The sequence below is a fragment of the Penicillium robsamsonii genome (assembly GCF_028829455.1).
Source record: "Penicillium robsamsonii strain IBT 29466 chromosome Unknown utg000001l_segment0_segment0, whole genome shotgun sequence".
NCBI classification, from domain to species: Eukaryota; Fungi; Ascomycota; class Eurotiomycetes; order Eurotiales; family Aspergillaceae; genus Penicillium; species Penicillium robsamsonii.
The window spans coordinates 1,121,504-1,140,172 of record NW_026643219.1 but is presented as its reverse complement, the minus strand read 5'-3'; the positions used below and the strand labels follow the sequence as shown (position 1 = coordinate 1,140,172).

The 18,669-nt window shown below is 48.1% G+C and overlaps 7 protein-coding genes across 7 annotated transcripts; 5 read left to right on the top strand and 2 right to left on the bottom strand.

Annotated features, from left to right (window-relative positions):
- Positions 1-13: 13 nt before the first annotated feature.
- On the top strand, positions 14-2,903 carry N7447_000470 (secretory pathway Sec39 family protein; the record flags this gene model as incomplete). Its single annotated transcript, XM_057224746.1, has 4 exons — positions 14-1,541; positions 1,592-1,748; positions 1,803-2,322; positions 2,385-2,903. 4 exons carry the CDS (start codon positions 14-16, stop codon positions 2,901-2,903), a joined length of 2,724 nt encoding a protein of 907 aa, XP_057088762.1.
- Positions 2,904-3,830: 927 nt separating this feature from the next.
- On the bottom strand, positions 3,831-5,092 carry N7447_000469 (dual-specificity mitogen-activated protein kinase kinase; the record flags this gene model as incomplete). Its single annotated transcript, XM_057224745.1, has 4 exons — positions 3,831-3,960; positions 4,013-4,382; positions 4,440-4,731; positions 4,799-5,092. 4 exons carry the CDS (start codon positions 5,090-5,092, stop codon positions 3,831-3,833), a joined length of 1,086 nt encoding a protein of 361 aa, XP_057088761.1.
- Positions 5,093-5,196: 104 nt separating this feature from the next.
- On the bottom strand, positions 5,197-5,493 carry N7447_000468 (uncharacterized protein; the record flags this gene model as incomplete). The annotated part of the gene is made up of 1 exon (XM_057224744.1): positions 5,197-5,493. The coding sequence occupies one exon, from the start codon at positions 5,491-5,493 to the stop codon at positions 5,197-5,199; it is 297 nt and encodes a 98-aa protein (XP_057088760.1).
- A 4,262-nt stretch (positions 5,494-9,755) lies between these two features.
- Positions 9,756-10,349, top strand: N7447_000467 (GPI anchored serine-rich protein; the record flags this gene model as incomplete). The annotated part of the gene is made up of 1 exon (XM_057224743.1): positions 9,756-10,349. The coding sequence occupies one exon, from the start codon at positions 9,756-9,758 to the stop codon at positions 10,347-10,349; it is 594 nt and encodes a 197-aa protein (XP_057088759.1).
- Positions 10,350-12,507: 2,158 nt separating this feature from the next.
- On the top strand, positions 12,508-13,275 carry N7447_000466 (uncharacterized protein; the record flags this gene model as incomplete). The annotated part of the gene is made up of 1 exon (XM_057224742.1): positions 12,508-13,275. One exon carries the CDS (start codon positions 12,508-12,510, stop codon positions 13,273-13,275), a length of 768 nt encoding a protein of 255 aa, XP_057088758.1.
- Positions 13,276-14,096: 821 nt separating this feature from the next.
- Positions 14,097-14,513, top strand: N7447_000465 (uncharacterized protein; the record flags this gene model as incomplete). The annotated part of the gene is made up of 1 exon (XM_057224741.1): positions 14,097-14,513. The coding sequence occupies one exon, from the start codon at positions 14,097-14,099 to the stop codon at positions 14,511-14,513; it is 417 nt and encodes a 138-aa protein (XP_057088757.1).
- Positions 14,514-15,951: 1,438 nt separating this feature from the next.
- On the top strand, positions 15,952-18,066 carry N7447_000464 (DnaJ and TPR domain protein; the record flags this gene model as incomplete). The annotated part of the gene is made up of 3 exons (XM_057224740.1): positions 15,952-16,501; positions 16,590-17,751; positions 17,805-18,066. The coding sequence occupies 3 exons, from the start codon at positions 15,952-15,954 to the stop codon at positions 18,064-18,066; spliced, it is 1,974 nt and encodes a 657-aa protein (XP_057088756.1).
- Between the last annotated feature and the right edge of the window lie 603 nt (positions 18,067-18,669).

Sequence of the window (18,669 nt, the reverse complement as noted above, 5' to 3'; positions counted from 1 at the left end):
CTTTAGCTTGATCATGGCTCTCGAAGAGCTGTCCGATGCGCATGCTATTCTACTAGCTACACAACTCTGCGCAGATGGTAACGTGGCGGACTTGCCTATTCTACAGGCCCGGTTTCCCCATTGTTTTCCGTTGGAACGCCTCCTGCGCATCATCTTGACCTTTCTCCCAGAGAGCATAGAGCCCTCTCAGTACACATCTGTGCTAAAAGAGCTGACAAATAGCTCAAATCTGCCATCCGACCGACCGATCAATACATCTGCCATCCAGGACTTGTCCGAATCGGTCGCAAGGAAGCGCGTGCGGAAGCTTCATTTACGGCCACTGCAACGCCCTGACGAGGAAGATGAGATAGCTTCAGCAGATCCTTTGACCAAATTTCTTATCCACCGGGCACATCTGATTGACTCGGAAACAGCACTGCAGCCCATTATCCTTGAGCTCATCCTCCCGTTCTACGAGAACTCGCCAATCATTCGAACATGGCTAATATCGAGCCTATTACCATTGCTTCGACTGAACTATGAATTCTACCCCCATCGTGACGAAACTATATCTCTTGAGATCCTGGAGTCTATGGACGATCAGACCGCGGTCAACGTTCTCTTGTCTTTGATGAGCTCCGAAGAAAGCAACATGGACTTGGTCAACAACCTGAGGGGTCTGATTGGACCTTGGATCTATGGTGGTAATCGGTCAAAACGGCGAAGGCTTAATGAAGCAGCTCAGCAGAGTTCGCTTTCTTTCAGTGAAGGCTCCGAGAAACCTCGAGCAACCGAATTGGCGGGATGGGAACATGTGAACGAATGGCTACTGTCGCGGAGTCTTGTTGACCGAGACAGCGTTGTGAGCGCATTTACCCACTGGGATGGACCATCAGATGTGGATTTGGGGGGTTATGACAATGCTGGTACGCAATTGTCCGAAGAGAAGGCGAAATATTTACGGGTTCGATACTGCCAGTCTGGTCTTGCTGTGGTTTATGCTCATGCAGACTCATCGATGGCTGTGCTGGAGGGCTCGTTCCAGGTCTTGAAGAGGGTCGCGAAGCTCCTTGATCTTGAAGACTGCTTGTACCTCGCTTCTGATTCAGAACTGCCATATGTGCACTATGATACCGAGTCAATCTCCTCGACATCCCGCGCATCTCTATTGCAGAACTCCCTTTTGAGACCGACGAACCCTCTTACAAAACCATCGCCCCCATCGATTTCGTTTCTTAGCGCTTTACTACTCTCCCTTCGTATATTGACTGAACTTGGTCATCTGGTTCCCTGCCGGGTTGCGGCAAACATGTGCCTTCACAGCACTGAGGAAATGCAATTGGCTGAACTCAAAAGTGTGGTGACCTCTACTGTGAAGCAACCGAATTCAAACCAAGACTGGTCTGTGGTTCGACAACGATTGCTTTGGCTTCGAGATTGGCAGGCGGAACAGTCAGACAACGCCTGGGATGAACCTTCACCATACCATGGACTCTTCTGGCGGATCCCGCGCGACACGGTTGAAACGGAGATCTTGAAAGCGCTGCTGGCAGCTAAAGGTAATGCGGACCAAATTCACTGTTTTTGTCAATACTGATGTTGTTTCTAGAGTATCAATTGGCTATCGATATATACGCCAACTCTAAACTAGCACCACTTAATTCCGCCCAAGTGGAAGCTGCGGTCCAAGAGGCTATATTCACAGCGTATGATAATGCAAGCAACGGAAATCGAACCCGGGGCGGGATGAAGAGAGCATTCGACATGTAAGTGGTGCAACTAAAAGAGGATATATGAACTTGGTACTAAGAGTGATTTAGTTTACAATCATTCGAACCGCACTTCCCAGAGTCTGTTGTATTCAAACAGATCCACGCTCTCATTGCCGCAACACATGCACTCTCATACTACTCGCTGACCCTGCAACACGGTGTTCCATTTCAGCCCGTCAGCATTCGCGTCCATCACGATCCCATCCTCTTGATCGAGAAAGTGCTCGAGCAAAACGCAAAGAGCTACACCAAACTGGACGACCTTCTCTCCATTGGACGAAACCTAGTAGCTGCCGGCGTTCCCACGCAAGCGGCATCACACGAAGCTGAAGATGAGCCAACTCACCATAAACCCCCAAAGGAGTACGCCCTCCTCACCGCAGAACGGCGCATCACTTCACTAGCAATTGCCTCGGCTCTATCCTCCAACGACTTCGGCACAGCTTACTCCTACATCCTAACCCGACTAACACCCCCGTCCCTCCTCTCAACCTCCTCGCCCCTCTTAAACACCCCCCTGTCCCCGACGACATCACCTGGCGCGCCGTATATAACGCAGGTCGCTACCGTGCCACAACACCAACCCACCCACCGCCAACTCTCCAATCGCAAATCTCGCACCTCTCTCAGCGAATGGAACTCCTCTCCCTCGCTCTTGTCCTCGTCCCATCCCCAGACCCGCTCCCAGAAATCCTCGGCGCCTGGCGACGCTGCGACGAAGAACTTACCTCGCTGCGCGCGCAAGAGCAGCAAGAAGAAGACCTCTGGGACAGAAAAGGCGATACACTGACCTCCGTTCCGGGCGGGTTCGGACCCTCAGACTCAGAGCGCGATGCCTTTGACACGGAGCAGCAGCGCGCGGCGCGACGTACGCGTGCCGCAATGCCGAACTCTCATCGCCACGAGGCGCCCATGGGTCTATTTGAGGTTGCTCGTGGTGCGGCTTTGGCGCTGCATAAAAATGCTTTCCCACTGAGGGGTGCTGCTGATGGTTCTGCGCCGGTAGCTCCTCGGGATGATGATCGGCCGCTGTCGCCGGATAGTGAGGGCCGTGTTAGGAAGAGAGATGTGGTTAGCAATATGATGACTGGGGGCTTGGTTAGTGGGATTGGCTGGGTTCTTGGCGCTGATCCGGTGAGCAAGAAGTAAGGGAGGCGGGGGCGATATGGGTGGGGTTGGAATTCCTTACAGTTACTTCTGTGCTCGACGAGGATGCGTATCGAGACTTGGGCTCCGTGTAGCATTTACGATAACAATGAGACTTATTTTTCTTAGAAGCGCAAGGACTGGCTGTTAAAAAAAAATAGTTGTTGTAAAACCATAGCATGGTCAGTTGTATACATAAATGTAGGAAGCTGCCAAGTGTCCAGGGTTGATACAAATTTTCTACTAGACGTGGACGGTCTTAAATGGTCAAGTCCATACATGTACGTATACTAGTCTTGTACCCGTATACATAACAAGTCAAAGACAAGATGCAATGGTATTAAGTGCCTAAGTATGTCCCAAGGAAGTCTCCAAAGCATTGCAACACTCCCGCATCCAGTGCAAAGCGATAAATAGACCCAAAATATAACCCTAAAGCAGACTGAGACAGCGAGCTGTACATCAAAAACGAAAACTCGATGTACGAAGATGGAGGATATGTTCAGGCTCGGAATGTGAGAGAGAAGACAAAAGCAAAAGGAGAAAGAGCAGTCCATGATAAGGAGATGAGGGAAACAGCGAGAACCGAAGAGGGCGAAAAGGATCGAAGGGTATGCGATGCATGGAGAAAGTCAGGCCATCAAGGATCGTAGGAGGTGAAGCGTAGCCGATGAGATTCGTATCGAAGAAAAAAAGGGAAAAAAAAAGCATTTGCAGATGATAAGGGGGTATGAGAGTGATGTCGAGCCCCGCGAGTTCCGGCCCGGGGGAGCCAGCGGAAAGCACAAAACGCAGATGGATATGAAGTAGAGTCGTGAGAATATTGAGTTGTTGACAGCCAGGTCAATCCTTGGGGTCCAGCCACTCATACTCAAAAGAAATGCAGCAAAGCAGTAGGAGGAGCCTCAAAAGGGGTCCTTGGAAACTTGTTTACTCTTTCCAATCCCAAACCTGCCTTATAAAGTTCGTCATGTTAACCTTCTTGTTTCTCATATCCTGCACCCATGGATGTTCCAGCATCCGCCAGGGCGTCGCACGTCGAGGGGGTTCTTTTTCCAAGCTGGTGATCGTGTTAGTATAGAGAAATCAAATCACAAAGACAAAGTACATACCAGCATTCGATAAAGTATTTGAAGTTGTCCGACCAGCGAATGCCATTTTGTGGCTCATCCTTCAACTTGGGAATTGGCTGGCGGACGATATAGGTGAGAAGATCTATTAGCCCTGCACGGGGTTGCATCTCAGTCCCGTCGGCCGGGAAAGGGAATCGGTGCTGCGCGACTTCCAGCAAAGTCACGCCGAGAGACCAAACGTCAGATGTAATGGTGTATGATTGACCAGTAATGCGCTCTGGGGCCATATAGTAGGAAGTGCCAATGAAGGTGTTAGCGTCACCCTTGGTGCCGAATTCACCGCTGACACCAAAGTCGCAGAGTTTGACCTTGCCATCACGACACAGGAGAATGTTCGATGGTTTGATGTCTAGAAAACATTAGCCTCTCGTGGTCAATGCATACAGGGGTGGACAATGCTTCGTACCTCGATGGATGATCTTTCGGCTATGGAGATAGGTCAATCCATTCAAGACACCTTCTGCGACCTTGCCAAGGACCTTCTCTCCAGTGCGACCACCAAGCTTTTTGACCTCTTTGTAGATACTGTCCAGACTTCCACCTTCACAGAACTCCATGGCGATAGAGATGGTGCCAGTCGATTTATCCATGAAAGCACCATAGTAACGACAGATGTGGTGCGAGGCGCAGTCTTTGTTGAAGTTAAGCTCACGAACAATTTGTTTCTTGACATCAGGGTTGGGGTCGGTTGTAATGATCTAGGGTGGGATGTTAGCCTCTATTGCCGAGCGCAGGTACAAAGGTTGATCAGCCAAAGCGACGCACCTTCAATGCAAAAACGGTCTTTCCCTCCTTGAGTCGGCATCGGGTGACGGCTCCGCCAGCACCCTCTCCCAGACTCCCTAGTTCAACAATCATATTCTGTTCACTGGCCGCGTGCCAGCCTTCATCATCGAGATCATCCACATCGAGGGGCCGGCCCTTCTCTAGACTCAATTTATCCAGATCGGGAAGGAGGCCGTTCACGTTGTTTTCGCGGTCTCCATTCTCGCGATCCGAGTACACTGAACTGATGGCCGAGGACGGATCTGACGAGCCCTCCGGCTGTCGGAGGCCCATGGCGAAATTAATCGTTGAATATGAAGGGTTTGAAGAGGCCGGTCCATTGGTCTGGATTTGTAGACTGGGCGCACTTTTACCTCCACCTCCTAGGCCATTTGTACTCAGTGGGGGCGGGGCTGGTCGACCGTTCGGCATGAGGGTTGGCTGGGATACATTCTGCTGGCTGCCCATGGGAGTCGCAAGATGCAGTCGGGGTGGTGCTGGTCGACCCGACGGGCGAGGCTGGGGTTGGGGTTGGGTTTGGATTTGAGGTACTTGGGCGGGGGCAGCATTGCCGTTGACGGGTTTGGCGTTAGGTGAGGGGGGATGCCTAACGTGAGCTTCGGGGCTCGTGGGCTACCGTTATTGTTGCGAGCGCCAGGAACTGGCGGACGAAGAAGAGGGACAGGGGACGACATGGCGAGATTGTTTTGCCTTTCCCCAGGCAAGAACAACTCGTTCGGATCTGCGAGAGTAGCCACAGTGTCGACCTTGGACCAGTCCGCCTTGGGAAGTCCTGAGGGGGGAAATACGGATTGGAGTGAACCAAAGATGCAGTGAAAAGTAAAGCAGAAGCAAAAGCAAAAGCAAAAGCCAAAGATAGAAAGTAGAGGCAGAAGCAGAAGAGATAAGGTAGAGAACAAACGAGTGGAGTTGGAAGTTACCGAGAGATGCAGCAGGTGACCTGTTACTCCACTATATAAGAAATAAAGAGTCCTTCGTATTTAGTATATGTCAAGTAATTGTCTAATTGTCTAAATTGAAAACTCTTGATCTCTAGAGAATATTAATAGAGCGACACAGCCGACAACAGTCGGGCGGTGGTGGGGCCTGTTTCAGAAAGCGCCTGAACTGAAACACTTGTCTACAAGAATTATATCTGATTTTTGACAGTTCAGTTGATTTAGCCTATACATTTATTTCTTTTGCTTTGGGGGATATCAACAGAGAATTCTCCGAGTACCATGGTTCAAGTTTCCCCTTTTTTTTTTCAATTTTTATACTGTACATGTAGGTACAGATGTGTAGATATATGCATGTACGTATATATGTACAATGTACTTATATATGTAGTAGATCGATCTATCAACCTTGGAAATGTTGTAAACTTATGTTGCCTCAACTACTCACTGGGTAGGTAACCTGTGTCGACATTGCCAGATTGCCAACACACACAAGATCCCCCACTTTAAGACCTATCACAGGTCGTGTACTCCGTACCCTGTTGTACCTTGAGTAATTTTGTAAATTATATGTAATCTCCATTTATATCCAATATCTGATTGTATCCAATTATATCGCAATATATAAAAAAACTAGATTAACTTGTAGATACCTATGTCATTGAGGGGCTAATTCCAAGGCTAAGATTCTATTCGGAAAGATGTGGCTTAGCCTGTGGCCACCCGATGATGACATGGGCCCGGCAGCCCTAGCCGATCCACAGCATTTCAGTGTTGGTTTTTTCCCCCCGAAATTTGGTTAGAAAGATCGGTGATGGAGATACTGCCCTGGTATTTACTTAGAAGGCTGTGATCTAAATTAGACTTGATTCTGAGAGTTGGTGCCAAGTTCCATAGATGAGGTTAATCTGGATACCACAAATTGTCATTTAAGATAAGCGCCAAGGAAATATCGATGCAATTTTAGTCCCGATGAGGTCCAGGAAGCTGGAGAATGCAGATGTAGTAGTTGTTATATATACTACGTAGATGCGATCGGCACACAGTGGAATAGTTGATCTTCATTGATGCCGGGCCTGACAAATATGGAACGATATCATGAAATGTCCGACAAACCCGTGTACTTGTCCTCCAAAGCTTGGTTATACCAATACTCCCGATAGTGCAGTCCTAGTGATCACTCAATAGCGAACCGAGAGGTAACCGAGAATTTTGCTGTGAGATAAAATGGGAGACCTAGCCCAGCTCCGGTCCCACCGGCTCTCCAAGGATGACCACGCTGATAATAAAACCAATTAAAGGCCATGGCAATCATCGACCCATGATCACTGAGAGATTTGTAACGTCGCATTTGAAAGGCAGCGCGCGGAGCAGCCAATTCTTCCGAGCCTTTCAAAACAGGCTATATTGTATGAGCTCCCGCGGGTGTTTGTCTTGCATTACACGGTACCACCGAGCCCATCAAGTTGTACGAAAAAATTTGTCTGTATGTTGTGTATCTGGATTTCGTACGGAGTGGAGTGTTCGATGGGAATAAATCCAACAAGTCTATGTATTATTCTTCTCGGTGCCGCTCGCTTGTGTCATCAGCGCTAAAAAAATGACGTGTCGATGGTGATCGGTCGGGTTAGGTCACAGACAGGTGATTGTTGATGGCGATCACATAAAATCAGATTCTGCGTAGTTGGGTTATCGATGTGATGAAGTGGCAGGTGAGGACAGCCTTGCATGTTCAATTGATATTGGGTAGGCGCTAAGGACATCATCCTACAAGGTAGGCCTGTCAGTGCTTTGTGAGTGGGAACAAGCCCTATGGAATTTCTCATATCAGAGTTCCAGTTATTGAGCAGTAGAGAGTTAATTCAAGTGTAGGTTAATCACGAGTATTTTGACCGATGTGATATCCGTCTCTTGCTCATGGCGTAATGGTCAGGAGATGTGAAGAGGGAGGATATGCCCATAGACTCCCAGAATGCAGTACGAGCGGTAAGTCAAGGCGAAAGCTTCCCCTGAACAGAGATTCAGGGACCTCAAAGGAAGGGACATCCTACGCGATAGGCGAGGATGAACTTCGGCAAAAAGCCCACTCAAATCATAATCGCACGAACACCCCTATCACTGACGGCTCAACGTTGTGCTATATATAAAACACACTCCACCAATAATTATATCCCATAAAGCTAATTGTAGCTAAAGATAGTAAGATGAGTATGGGGTTGATAAGAGCACGACCATATAAAGTACGTTGGAATAGAATGGACTCGATCTATTGAAAAAAGGGCCACGAAACGCAAGAATTCAATAGCGGCATGTGGAGTCTGGGGGCGCCACGAGGCCTACGGAAATCGCTTTATGTGGACAACCCCTATAATGGAGTCGGCCCTATCATAGAGTCGGGACAAGGAATTCAAAGGTATAAACCCGGGCGAAACGTTTATTGACTATGCAACATACATCGGTCGAACCGCTTGGAGAGTCTGATCCAGGGTCTCGGCTCAGGAACAGGATGAAGATCAACACGCCTTGACGCTCCAAGTTCCAACCACATTGTCCGTACCTATTTCAGGGTACGTACAATATATAAAAATGTAAGCAGATACAGAAAGTAAAATCGACTGTACAGCTGGCCGGTGTAACAGATTCCAAAAATACTGCATATGCGCCATGCCAGGGCCCAATCACACGGCCAGACCCCGGTATTTTCTCAAATTGCGCAGCATTGACTCCCACATTGCCAACAGCACGAGATGCAAGCATCGTTAAGCACTGTGCCCGGAACTAAAATAATGCGGTCTAGCCGTTATGGTGTGAAGTGAGACTTTTCCGTTGCGGGGGCAATTCGTCGTACGGAATAAGTCATGCAGTGGCGTTCCCCGGGCTTATCCGCTGGTTTTATCCAAATTGGCCTGTATGATCTTACTGGCGGTTACATGAGAAGAGGCATATCTTTTTCTCTGAGTATGGCGGGATATATCAGCATATAAAACAAGCAGGCGATGATATACCAGACACAGCACTCGGTACATAAATCGGATATACTGATAAAATAATAGTTCAAAGGTAATGTAACGACAGTACGGAGTATTCCGTACTCCAAAGTATGTAATAATACATAGGATGTCTCGGCGCTTCGCTCCGACGCAATAATAGAGAGTGTTTGGGTTCCATGTTGAGATGAACGTCCGGAGTAAGAACCAATCCTATTTCGCAAGTAAAGTGCACATCATCGTGGATTCGCCCTTGCACAATACGTTTTCTTGGCGAAATAAATGGCGGGCTGTTCAGGGGTAAGTGGAGATGAAAGAGACCCACGGGGGGAAGATGTTGCAATTGGGACGCCAGGAACGGGTGGTGGATCAGCGGTCTGAAACGTCAATAGAAAAGAAAAACATATCTGAAAGAGATAGAGAGTGAGCAGATGCTATTGAGTAGGATTGCCATGAAACTTGGGAGCATATATTTGATATGCTCCGTAGCCATTTTATACAGGATCCCCCAATATCTCCCATGTTCCAACGCGATCGTCATATAACGCTAGAAACATGAGCGGGTCAAAATTACAAGCCAACTTGGTAATGAGAAACAACCCCTGGCGGTCGAACCAATCATATAATTGAATAAATGAAGGCTGTGCGAGGGTCAAGTTCCGAGTACATGGCAGGTTGCGGTGTGTGTTAGTGGTGGATTAAGTACCCTGTACCAACGGTCTTTGTTCCTTTCCCCTTTTTTTAGGGCGAGTGGTCCCAAAATGGGCCAAAACAACGAGAAGCAAGTGGCTGCTGATCTTGACACTAATCTCCCCGTTCATACAAAGGCCCCCTGCCTCCCCGTGCTGTTTCTGTTTCTTTCTTCTCTCCAAGTACATTCTTCGCAAATTCACTCTCTATCGACTTCGGTCTTCCACTCTTTAAAAACCAACACTCTCTTTCAAAAGCTCCGCTTTTTATATACACCTTTTTGAACATCACTTTTTACGTTTTTCGTACATAACATTCAAAATGCGTTTCACTGCTGTCGCCGTTGCCTTCTTCGCCGGTCTGGCCATCGCTGCCCCCGGTGCTGACAAGACCGTCTACGAGACCGACGAGGTTACCATCACCTCTTGCGCTCCCACTGTTACCGACTGCCCCGGCAACAGCGGTGCCGGCGTTGAGCCCACTGCTAGCACCACCCCCACCAGCGTCCCCGCCGCTGTCACCAGCTCCGTTGGTCAGGCTTCCGAGACCCCTGCTTGGTCCTCCGTCCCCACCGGAGTTTCTCCCTCCAGCGTCTCCTCCGCCCCTGCTCCCCCTGCTGTTGAGACCGCCACTGCCTCCTCCTCCGTGATTGCCATCACCACCTGCGTGCCCACCGTTATCTACTCGACCGTCCCCGTCGTCCCTACCACCACCCCCGGTGCTAGCAGCAGCGTCATCCCCCACGGCCCCTCCGGTGGTGTCCCCCACGTGCCCTCCGGCACTAAGGGTGTTGCCACTGGCACTGCCGCTGTCACCCCTGCTACCTCCTCCCCCGCCTTCAACGGTGCTGGTGCTCTCAGCGGCTCCCTCGGCTTCGCCGGTGCCGCCGCCGCCGCCGCCTTCTTCCTGGCATAAATGACTTCTTCCGGATTGGTGATGCACTTCTGCACCTAGTTGGGTCCTCTGGGTCTAGCCCTGGCGTGGTCGTGTCAAACCGGAGGTGTTAATAAGAGTTGGTGTGAGATGAGGATTGTGTTATTTAGGGTTTCTGGTGATTTACTTTTAACAATTGTTGCTTTCTGACTGGATATACCTATCCACTTTCTGCTTTTTTTGATATACATATCTCTCTTTCTTCTTGGGCTCTCCTGGATAGCTTCGGAGTTGTGCGAAGCTCGCTTGGTGGCTTGAGCACGACCTTAATGTAAACCATGACAGCTTTTCACATTCTTCCTCTCTCCAGCGCCCGTAGCCTATTTGGAATGTATCCAGTTTACATTTTCATAATTTCATAGTTTGTTTCATATGACATTCCGTCTAAACAGTCATTTTAAAATCTCGTAGCGAAGTCCTTGACGGCATTGATCATGAAAGTAAATATTTGTGATTGGTAGATACTCCTTGAGTAATGTCTCTATCCCTGCCCCTGACTCCACGTGCCACCCCCCTGACTCCACGTGCCACCTCAAATCTTGTACTTCCTAGGGCTGAATATGCCACTTACAATCGTAAAGCCAACTAGGTGGCTGAAATTCAAAATTCAAAATTCAAAACCAACTACTTACTGTCGGTGCTGACCGCAAGTCCATACTTGAATTTGAACATTTATGAGCCCCACAATCGTAGTACTCATCCATCTAGCTTTACTGAGGAAGGAATGTAGTTATACTAGTTATATCATTGCCTTAGATGTACCTCTAGCTCAATAGCGTCGAGTTCACATAACCACGCCAGTCACGGTGCCGAACACATGTATCTTTTAATGGCGACTATTTTATCTTACTCATTAATAGTCCCTTCAATCTCCCTGGGTGTTCTTTATTGCTGTCACCGATGAGTTTGTTCTCGTCTCCCCTTCTCAACACTTGCGAGCTCGATGTCATTCATAGGGCACAGAGTATGGAGTACAATGTAAATAACTAGAATATCATATTTCTCACCACCCATATCTTATATTCTGCGGCTAATTCCTCTAACCTGCCTTCTAATCACACGAATAAGAGCGGCAACCATATTTTGAAAAATAATTGTAGAAAAACCCGAGAAAATACTTACGAAGACCACTAAAATAGATAATAGACATCACAAGGTCGTATAAGCAACTATTCTTGTACTATGTACGGAGTATAAAAGCTGTACGAAGTAAATGATTGGCAGCCAAAAATAGAGACCCCCACTATTCCTGAGCTCAGTGGCTGATTGGAAGTTGCATTGTTCATTAAGGATCGAGCAGCTTTCACCCTTGAATCATGTGTCCTTTAATGTCACCTAGACACTTCCAGTCTAGTGAACGAAAGAAGAAAATAATCAAAGCAGTGTATGAAGCGGGGCATGACACCTGCGATTATTCTCGGACTTCACATATCGTATCCGAACCCTAAATATGGGGATTTTGGAACTATGGCCTCTTCTCGATGCGATATACGGATCTCGGCAGACTTGGCCTTCGTACAGGTCCCGTTTTTGCTTTCAAAGACACACTGAAAAGCCCAAACATAGTAAGTTGAGGCCGTTGTAGTGAGAATAAATGCATAACCCCTGTGTGGATGGATACATTTGGACCCCAAATTGTATCCCGCGCACCTAATCAAATTTGTGATCATGGTGGGCTTCTCTTGATATACGTTGTTTTATCCTTGTGGGACTCCATGACCATTGTCCTGAAAAGGAGCTGTTTGTTTTCGCTTTTGGGTAATTGATTTTCAGTGATGACTTCAATGGGCAGGTATAGAACAATGAAATATCAGTGGGTTTTTTTTTAGCTTAAGAGTATTACCACCTAACTGCCTGTGAGTCCTTTGATTTTCTCCTTTGTGTGTACTATGTACTCGGTACCTAATATAATATGTGTTATATTCCCTTCTCTGTGGAAGAGGGGTTGACCTTTTGGACTTATCCGCGCTAGGAAGGAGGCTTGCATGCTAAGTTCTGTTATATTCTGTCTTTGGATACGAGCCCTCCACGGTCCACTATCGAAGTCTCCTGGAGCACAGCTCGTGTCTAAAGATAGCATACCAAGCCATACGATATATGATCTACTTGCCAAAATCCCCATCGAGTATCGCACCGCACAATGGTTTTCTGTCCATCTCAGCGACGAGCTTCCGAGCCTCCCAAACCACCCTCCGACCTCAACTCTCCCCTCATGGATCTCTCATCCCTCGAAGGCGCGCCGATGGTTAATCCAAAATTCATTGTTCCGCCAGATACAACTCCTCATATCCATACAGACTCGCGTTCCATTCAATATTTGCTCTCAAAACCTTTGCCCGCGAGGCCTGCTTCAACGGACCCTATTTCGCCAAGACAGCAAAGTAACGGACTGCATGACTGGCCACCCAATCGCTCTACAATCGGTGGCAATCTAAGGCGGGCTTCGGCCCGTAGACGTACGCGCGATCTATCGAACCAGCTGTCTCCCAACCGTGATCCGCAATATGATGTGCGCCCACGTATACAACACACTCCGCATCCTCCTACGCGTCCAAGGAGCTGTGTGCCCCTCACTTGGCTCGAAGATGAAAAGAAATGGATTGTTGGAGAGATATATATGCCCCCGACGCATGAAACTCGGACTCAGGATGATATAGCGTCTACTCGATCGGCAGTCTCACCAATTTCGCCCATTTCACCGATCACACCGTGGCAGGATGTCTTTCAGCATCTTGACGAGCATATCGATTACAATAATCGCCTTTGTCAAGAGAATCTGCTGAGCCCGCCCCCGCCCTATGGTAGACACAGCTTTGGTCGAACAAATGAGACATATTTAGATGACAGGGTTTCCAGCTGGGTTGCAGCTACTCGAAGAATACATGAGGATCGGCAGAATGGAGCGTGATTAAGTGTGATATTGAATTGCTTGATTGGCGTTATAGCTTTTCTGATATGTCATGGGGTATATATTGGTTCGGGGCTCACACATCTATGAATAGAAGCTAGAGAGATAAGCATTGAGCGAAGCAGTTTTGGCTTCCCTCTGAAACAGTTCTCTGTAGAAGAGCCTGAAAACTGTTATAGAAAAAGGGGTGATAACATTCCTCAGGTTTGATCTCAGACTGTCTGACTCTTGGGTTGGCTAATTTCTCCCAATGGTTTAGGGGGTCTCATTATTTCAAATTATCAAGCTGTATTCCACATATTTAGCCTTACGAATTTGTATTTTTATCTCTTGCCACCTCCGAGAGTATAAAAGGCCCCTCGAGAGAAAAAAAAAAAGAAAACTCCTACCATGCCCCCGGCTTTTTGTTCAAGATGAAGGCATCCAACTCATCTTGACTCGACACGAATAATTTTTCCTTCTTCTGTCACAAGATAACGAAATAGAAGGTCAGTGTGTCGGAGCTCCACCCCGTGGTCCTATACATCGAACGTTGGGTTCGCCCTTTTTGCCCACTACTATATGCATGCCGAGGGGATCTATGATAGTGGATACAAAGGGAAATAGAGGACAAAATACGGAAACCAAGTGTACAAACCTCGTTCAAAGACGGGAAAAGGCTATTATGACAATAAAGAGGCTTTGCTTCCCCCCAAAGTCTGGATTTCATTGTACCTGGATGTTCACTATATAAGAGACCTTCTCTCAGGCTCGTTAGACAGAAAAGCATCTATACCTAAGTCTCATTCAATCCACCAACCTCCTAAACGATCTCAATAAACATGGGTCAGGACAGTGTATTTATCGTACCCTCTGAGTATTTAGACGATTTGGAGGGGTTTGAGGATACAGGCTGGATCCGCCCTCAGCTCTTAGAGGATCCAGACAACGACAAAGCTCACTGGAACACCGTGATTATTCCCCGAGAGATGGAAGTTAACCATAGCGACGAAGATATCATGCAGTATATGCTCCAGAACGTCCGAACCCAGCGAGCCATCGTGAGCGCATCGGCAATGCATAACCTAGGAATGATCTGTATCTCACTCCCGGTCCCTGTTAGCACTGCTAGCACGGCTATAATCTTGGCTCGTGCCGAGGCCGATGTGTACAAGTGGCTCAAATTCATTCGTGCTGGGATCGTTACTCTTGACCGGAAGGTAATTTTTGGTCGGCAATCCTGGGCTATCGAGCGGTAGCACCATAGAGAGATTAGGTATATTATCGATAGGGAGATGGCCAAGTGAGAAATTGTTACGGTAGAATCTGATAATTGTGTCAAATATAAAGTGTTTTTCAAGTCTAGCCGTTGACTAGGTCGCGTGTTATTGGTCCCTCTTAATATTGGCTTTTAGAAATGCGCTATCGGCGGAACAGGGGTTATGGCCCATTTCCACTACCCATTTCCACTACATACATGTAGGCAATATCAAATCCAATAAGAAAGCCTTCAATATTGGCTAATGTGATGTAGATCTTTTATAAAGCAGTAAGAATGAAATAATTACACGGAGGAATTCCGTGAGCTGGATGGCAATGTCAGTGTGTTAGCTCTAAGGGCATAGACATGTCGATGGAATAGCCCTGGAATTATCAAAGGAATCTGTCATTCTGCTGTTACTTAGGTATACTTCTCTCACTCTCTACCCATTTGACATTACCTTATGGCTCTTTTCAAGTTTGTTTAGTCCACTAGGCCTTATCCTTATATCACTTATTCTCAATTTGCCTCGCTCTATTCCTATATTTCAACTTCTTTTTGGTAAATTAGACTTATGTGGTGACACTGTAAAACAGATGTTCACCTATGTGTCGCCCACAAGAGACACTTACTTGTATATCAGACGAGTCCTAATGGAGCCAAAACTCACTCGATATAAGTATACCCCCGCACGGGAGAGCCGAGATGTAGCTACATTGGCCCAGACAAGATTAATATGAGTAATAGTGTGAGTAATATAGAGTCCGATGCAGGGGATCCCCTCTCTGAGACGCCAGTCACAGCATTGCTGTATGTCTGTCACCCGTCAGCAGAGGAAACTAGCAAACTGCATGTTGGATCCACTGCTCCACCTCGAGTTATCGACAGCCTCGCTAGCCACCCCTGCAGGATCCGTTGAGGGGGCAATAGGATTGAAGGACGAAAATAAGAAGATGGAAGATTCTCGAATCACTTCGACTTGTTCCCCCCCTCGCGGCTGGGTATCCTCCCGGTCGAGGAATGAGTGACTCCATTGCTCCAATTCTTTTGCGCGCTAACACAGACCAGCAGCTCACCAGCCTCTGGATTATTTGCTGGTAGTAAAGATGGGACATATGATAGAATAGAAAAAAAAATTATATTATAAGAGGACATGTCCGACGAATTTCTCGGTCTAGCTTTCACCCATTAAACATTCAAGGCTATTAAACCGGCTATCGAACCCAGGTCCGCACTTTTTTTCCTTTTCTGAGATTAATATGACAGCTTAAAAAGTGAAACAAGGCATGGCTCAGACTTGAATTGAAAATCTTCAAAGTTGAGGTTGCAAAAGTCCTCACAGTTGATATTCCCACCCCATCCGTGGTTCATACCTGGGAATCTCCCCGATTCTACCGCCTTCGATTAGAAAAAAAAAAAACCCCTCCCCACCCCCAATGGTCCAACTCGCCCACATCTTCAAAAAGGATAAGGATAAGGAGAAGACTGAGAAGAACCCTGATATACGTTCATCCCGATCTTCCTTCTCCCGCACATCTCCGAATTCGCCCTCCAAATCCCCAACTAAGTCTACCAAATCTTCGAAATCCTCTTCCCCCACCAAATCTACCAAACCCTCCAAGTCTTCCAAACAATCCTATTTTTCTCACAGTCGGTCATCCTCCAATTCCGGACCGACCGCCAATTTCAAGTTTGCCCGATCTTCGCGTGACCAGGACGTACACCCACTCAATCTCCCACCCGACGAGCTACGTCGTCGACTCTCCGCTATGGCAGCATCCAACGAAGAGCAGCGGAGTCCAATGGATATCGATTCTCAGGAACCTCAGAATAATGGTGTGAATGGCACTGAGGAGCGCAGTCCGACTCCGCCACCGCACCAGCCGAACTCAGCTTCTGCCGACGAGGCCGATTCCTTCAAGCTGGCCGGAAACAAGTTCTTCAAGGATGGCAACTATCGACGAGCGATCGAAGAATACACTAAGGGTATGCATTTTCTTATCTTACAGGGACGCCGTGTCTCATAAATTAGTTTTGAATGAGCGGGGTCGCTGATGATTTTTGTCTACTGCAGCCATCGAGATCAATCCTAACTCATCGGCCTATCTCTCTAACCGAGCGGCGGCCTACATGTCCGCTAAGCAATTCGTGAATGCGCTTGAAGATGTTCAGCGCGCCAACGAGCTCGATCCTAACAACCCAAAGATCATGCACCGATGGGCTAAGATTCTGACGAGCTTGGGTCGGCCTGCAGAGGCCCTAGAGGTGCTGTCACGTATCCAGCCACCAGTGGCTGCCACCGACCGGGTGGCCGCAGAGAAGATGCTGCGCTTCGTTACACAAGCCGAAGAGACAATAGCGGAAGATCGCGGTGTGTCGATGGTTATCTATTGTCTAGACCAGGCTCGACAAGGGCTTGGACAAGGTGTCAAGGAGCCCCGAAAGTGGACACTTTTGGCCGCCGAGGCCCACCTGAAGCTGGGCAATGTCAACTCACTGGGCAAAGCGCAGGATATTGCAATTTCCTTGCTGCGCGAAAACAGCCAAGACCCAGATGCGATGATGATCCGTGCCCGCGCCTTCTATGCCCTCGGTGAGACCGAGCAGGCGCAGAAGCTTCTGAAGCTTTGCCTCGGGCTGGACCCAGACATGAAGCAGGCCATCAAGCTGCTGCGTATTGTGCAGAAGCTGGCTCGCACAAAGGAGGAAGGAAACACTGCTTTCAAGGCCAAGGATTATCACCGTGCTATCGATCTTTGGTCCCAGGCTCTCGAGGTCGACCCCTCCAACAAGGATATGAATGCTAAGATCCTGGGTAACCGTGCTCAGGCTTACATCAACTTGAAGGAGTTTGACTCCGCCATTCAGGACTGCACTGAAGCTCTCCGTCTCGACCCCGGCTATGTCAAGGCTATGAAGTGCCGTGCCAAGGCCAACGGCAAGGCCGGTAACTGGGAGGACGCTGTCCGTGACTATAAGAGCGTTGCTGAGAACAACCCTGGCGAGAGCGGAATTGCGGAGGAGATCCGCGAAGCTGAATTCGAGCTGAAGAAGTCCCAACGCAAGGACTACTATAAGATTTTGGGAGTCGACAAGGATGCCAGCGATCAGGAAATCAAGAAGGCCTACCGCAAGCTGGCTATTTTATACCACCCAGATAAGAACCGCGACGGCGCAGCGGGCGATGAGAAGTTCAAGGAAATTGGTGAAGCGTACGAGAACTTGATTGATCCTCAGTAAGTCTGCCACAACATTTAACCCTATTCGAACAAGGCTAATATAGTTTCAGGAAACGTGCTGCCTTTGATAACGGAGACGATCTGAGGGACCCAGCTGATATGTTTGGCGGCGGCGGCTTCCCCGGTGGTGGCTTCCACAGCGGCGGTTTCCATGGCGGTGGCGGCTTCCCCGGCGGTGGTGGTTTCGGCGGCGGTGGTGGTTTCGGCGGCGGTGGTGGTTTCGGCGGCGGCGGCTTCGGCGGCGGTGTCCAAATCGATCCCGAAATGCTTAAAAACATGATGAATGGCGGCGGCGGCTTCGGTGGTTTCTAGATGAAGCCATCTAACCTGTTATATTCACTCGATACCACCGATTCTTTCTTCTTTCGTTCCAATATGACGAACCCCAAAAACAGGAGTTCGCATGTGTTCCACCGGAGTTGGAGTTGCACCTCGATATCTTAGACATTGATCTGTTGGATATTGGGGATTTGCTTTTTTGCCAACTGCCATATCACGATTTTTTTCACCGTGTTTCTACGGAGACGCCATATGATTCCCGATATGATAGATTTGATGTTTTTTTCCCTTCCCCTTTTGCATCTTTTCCCATTATGGCCCCTTTCGGAGAATTTGTACACAAAGTGCTGCAATCTGGATTGAATATACGAGAACAGTGCATTTATGGACAATGGGGTTTGAAATCCATGTGCACAGAAGAACTACAAGATCTACATCCGATTAATCATTCTCGGCGTTTGTCTATTGTTTTATTCTTCTCGTGGGTTTCGCTCTTGACTTTGACCTAGAGATTTGCTTTACATCCATAGATGTTTTGGCTGTCAATGCACCTTATGAGGTTGCCACTCTTGTTTCCATATAGCCAAGTAAAAGCATATGCGGCGTATACGCCTGCATGACACCCATAAAGCGAAG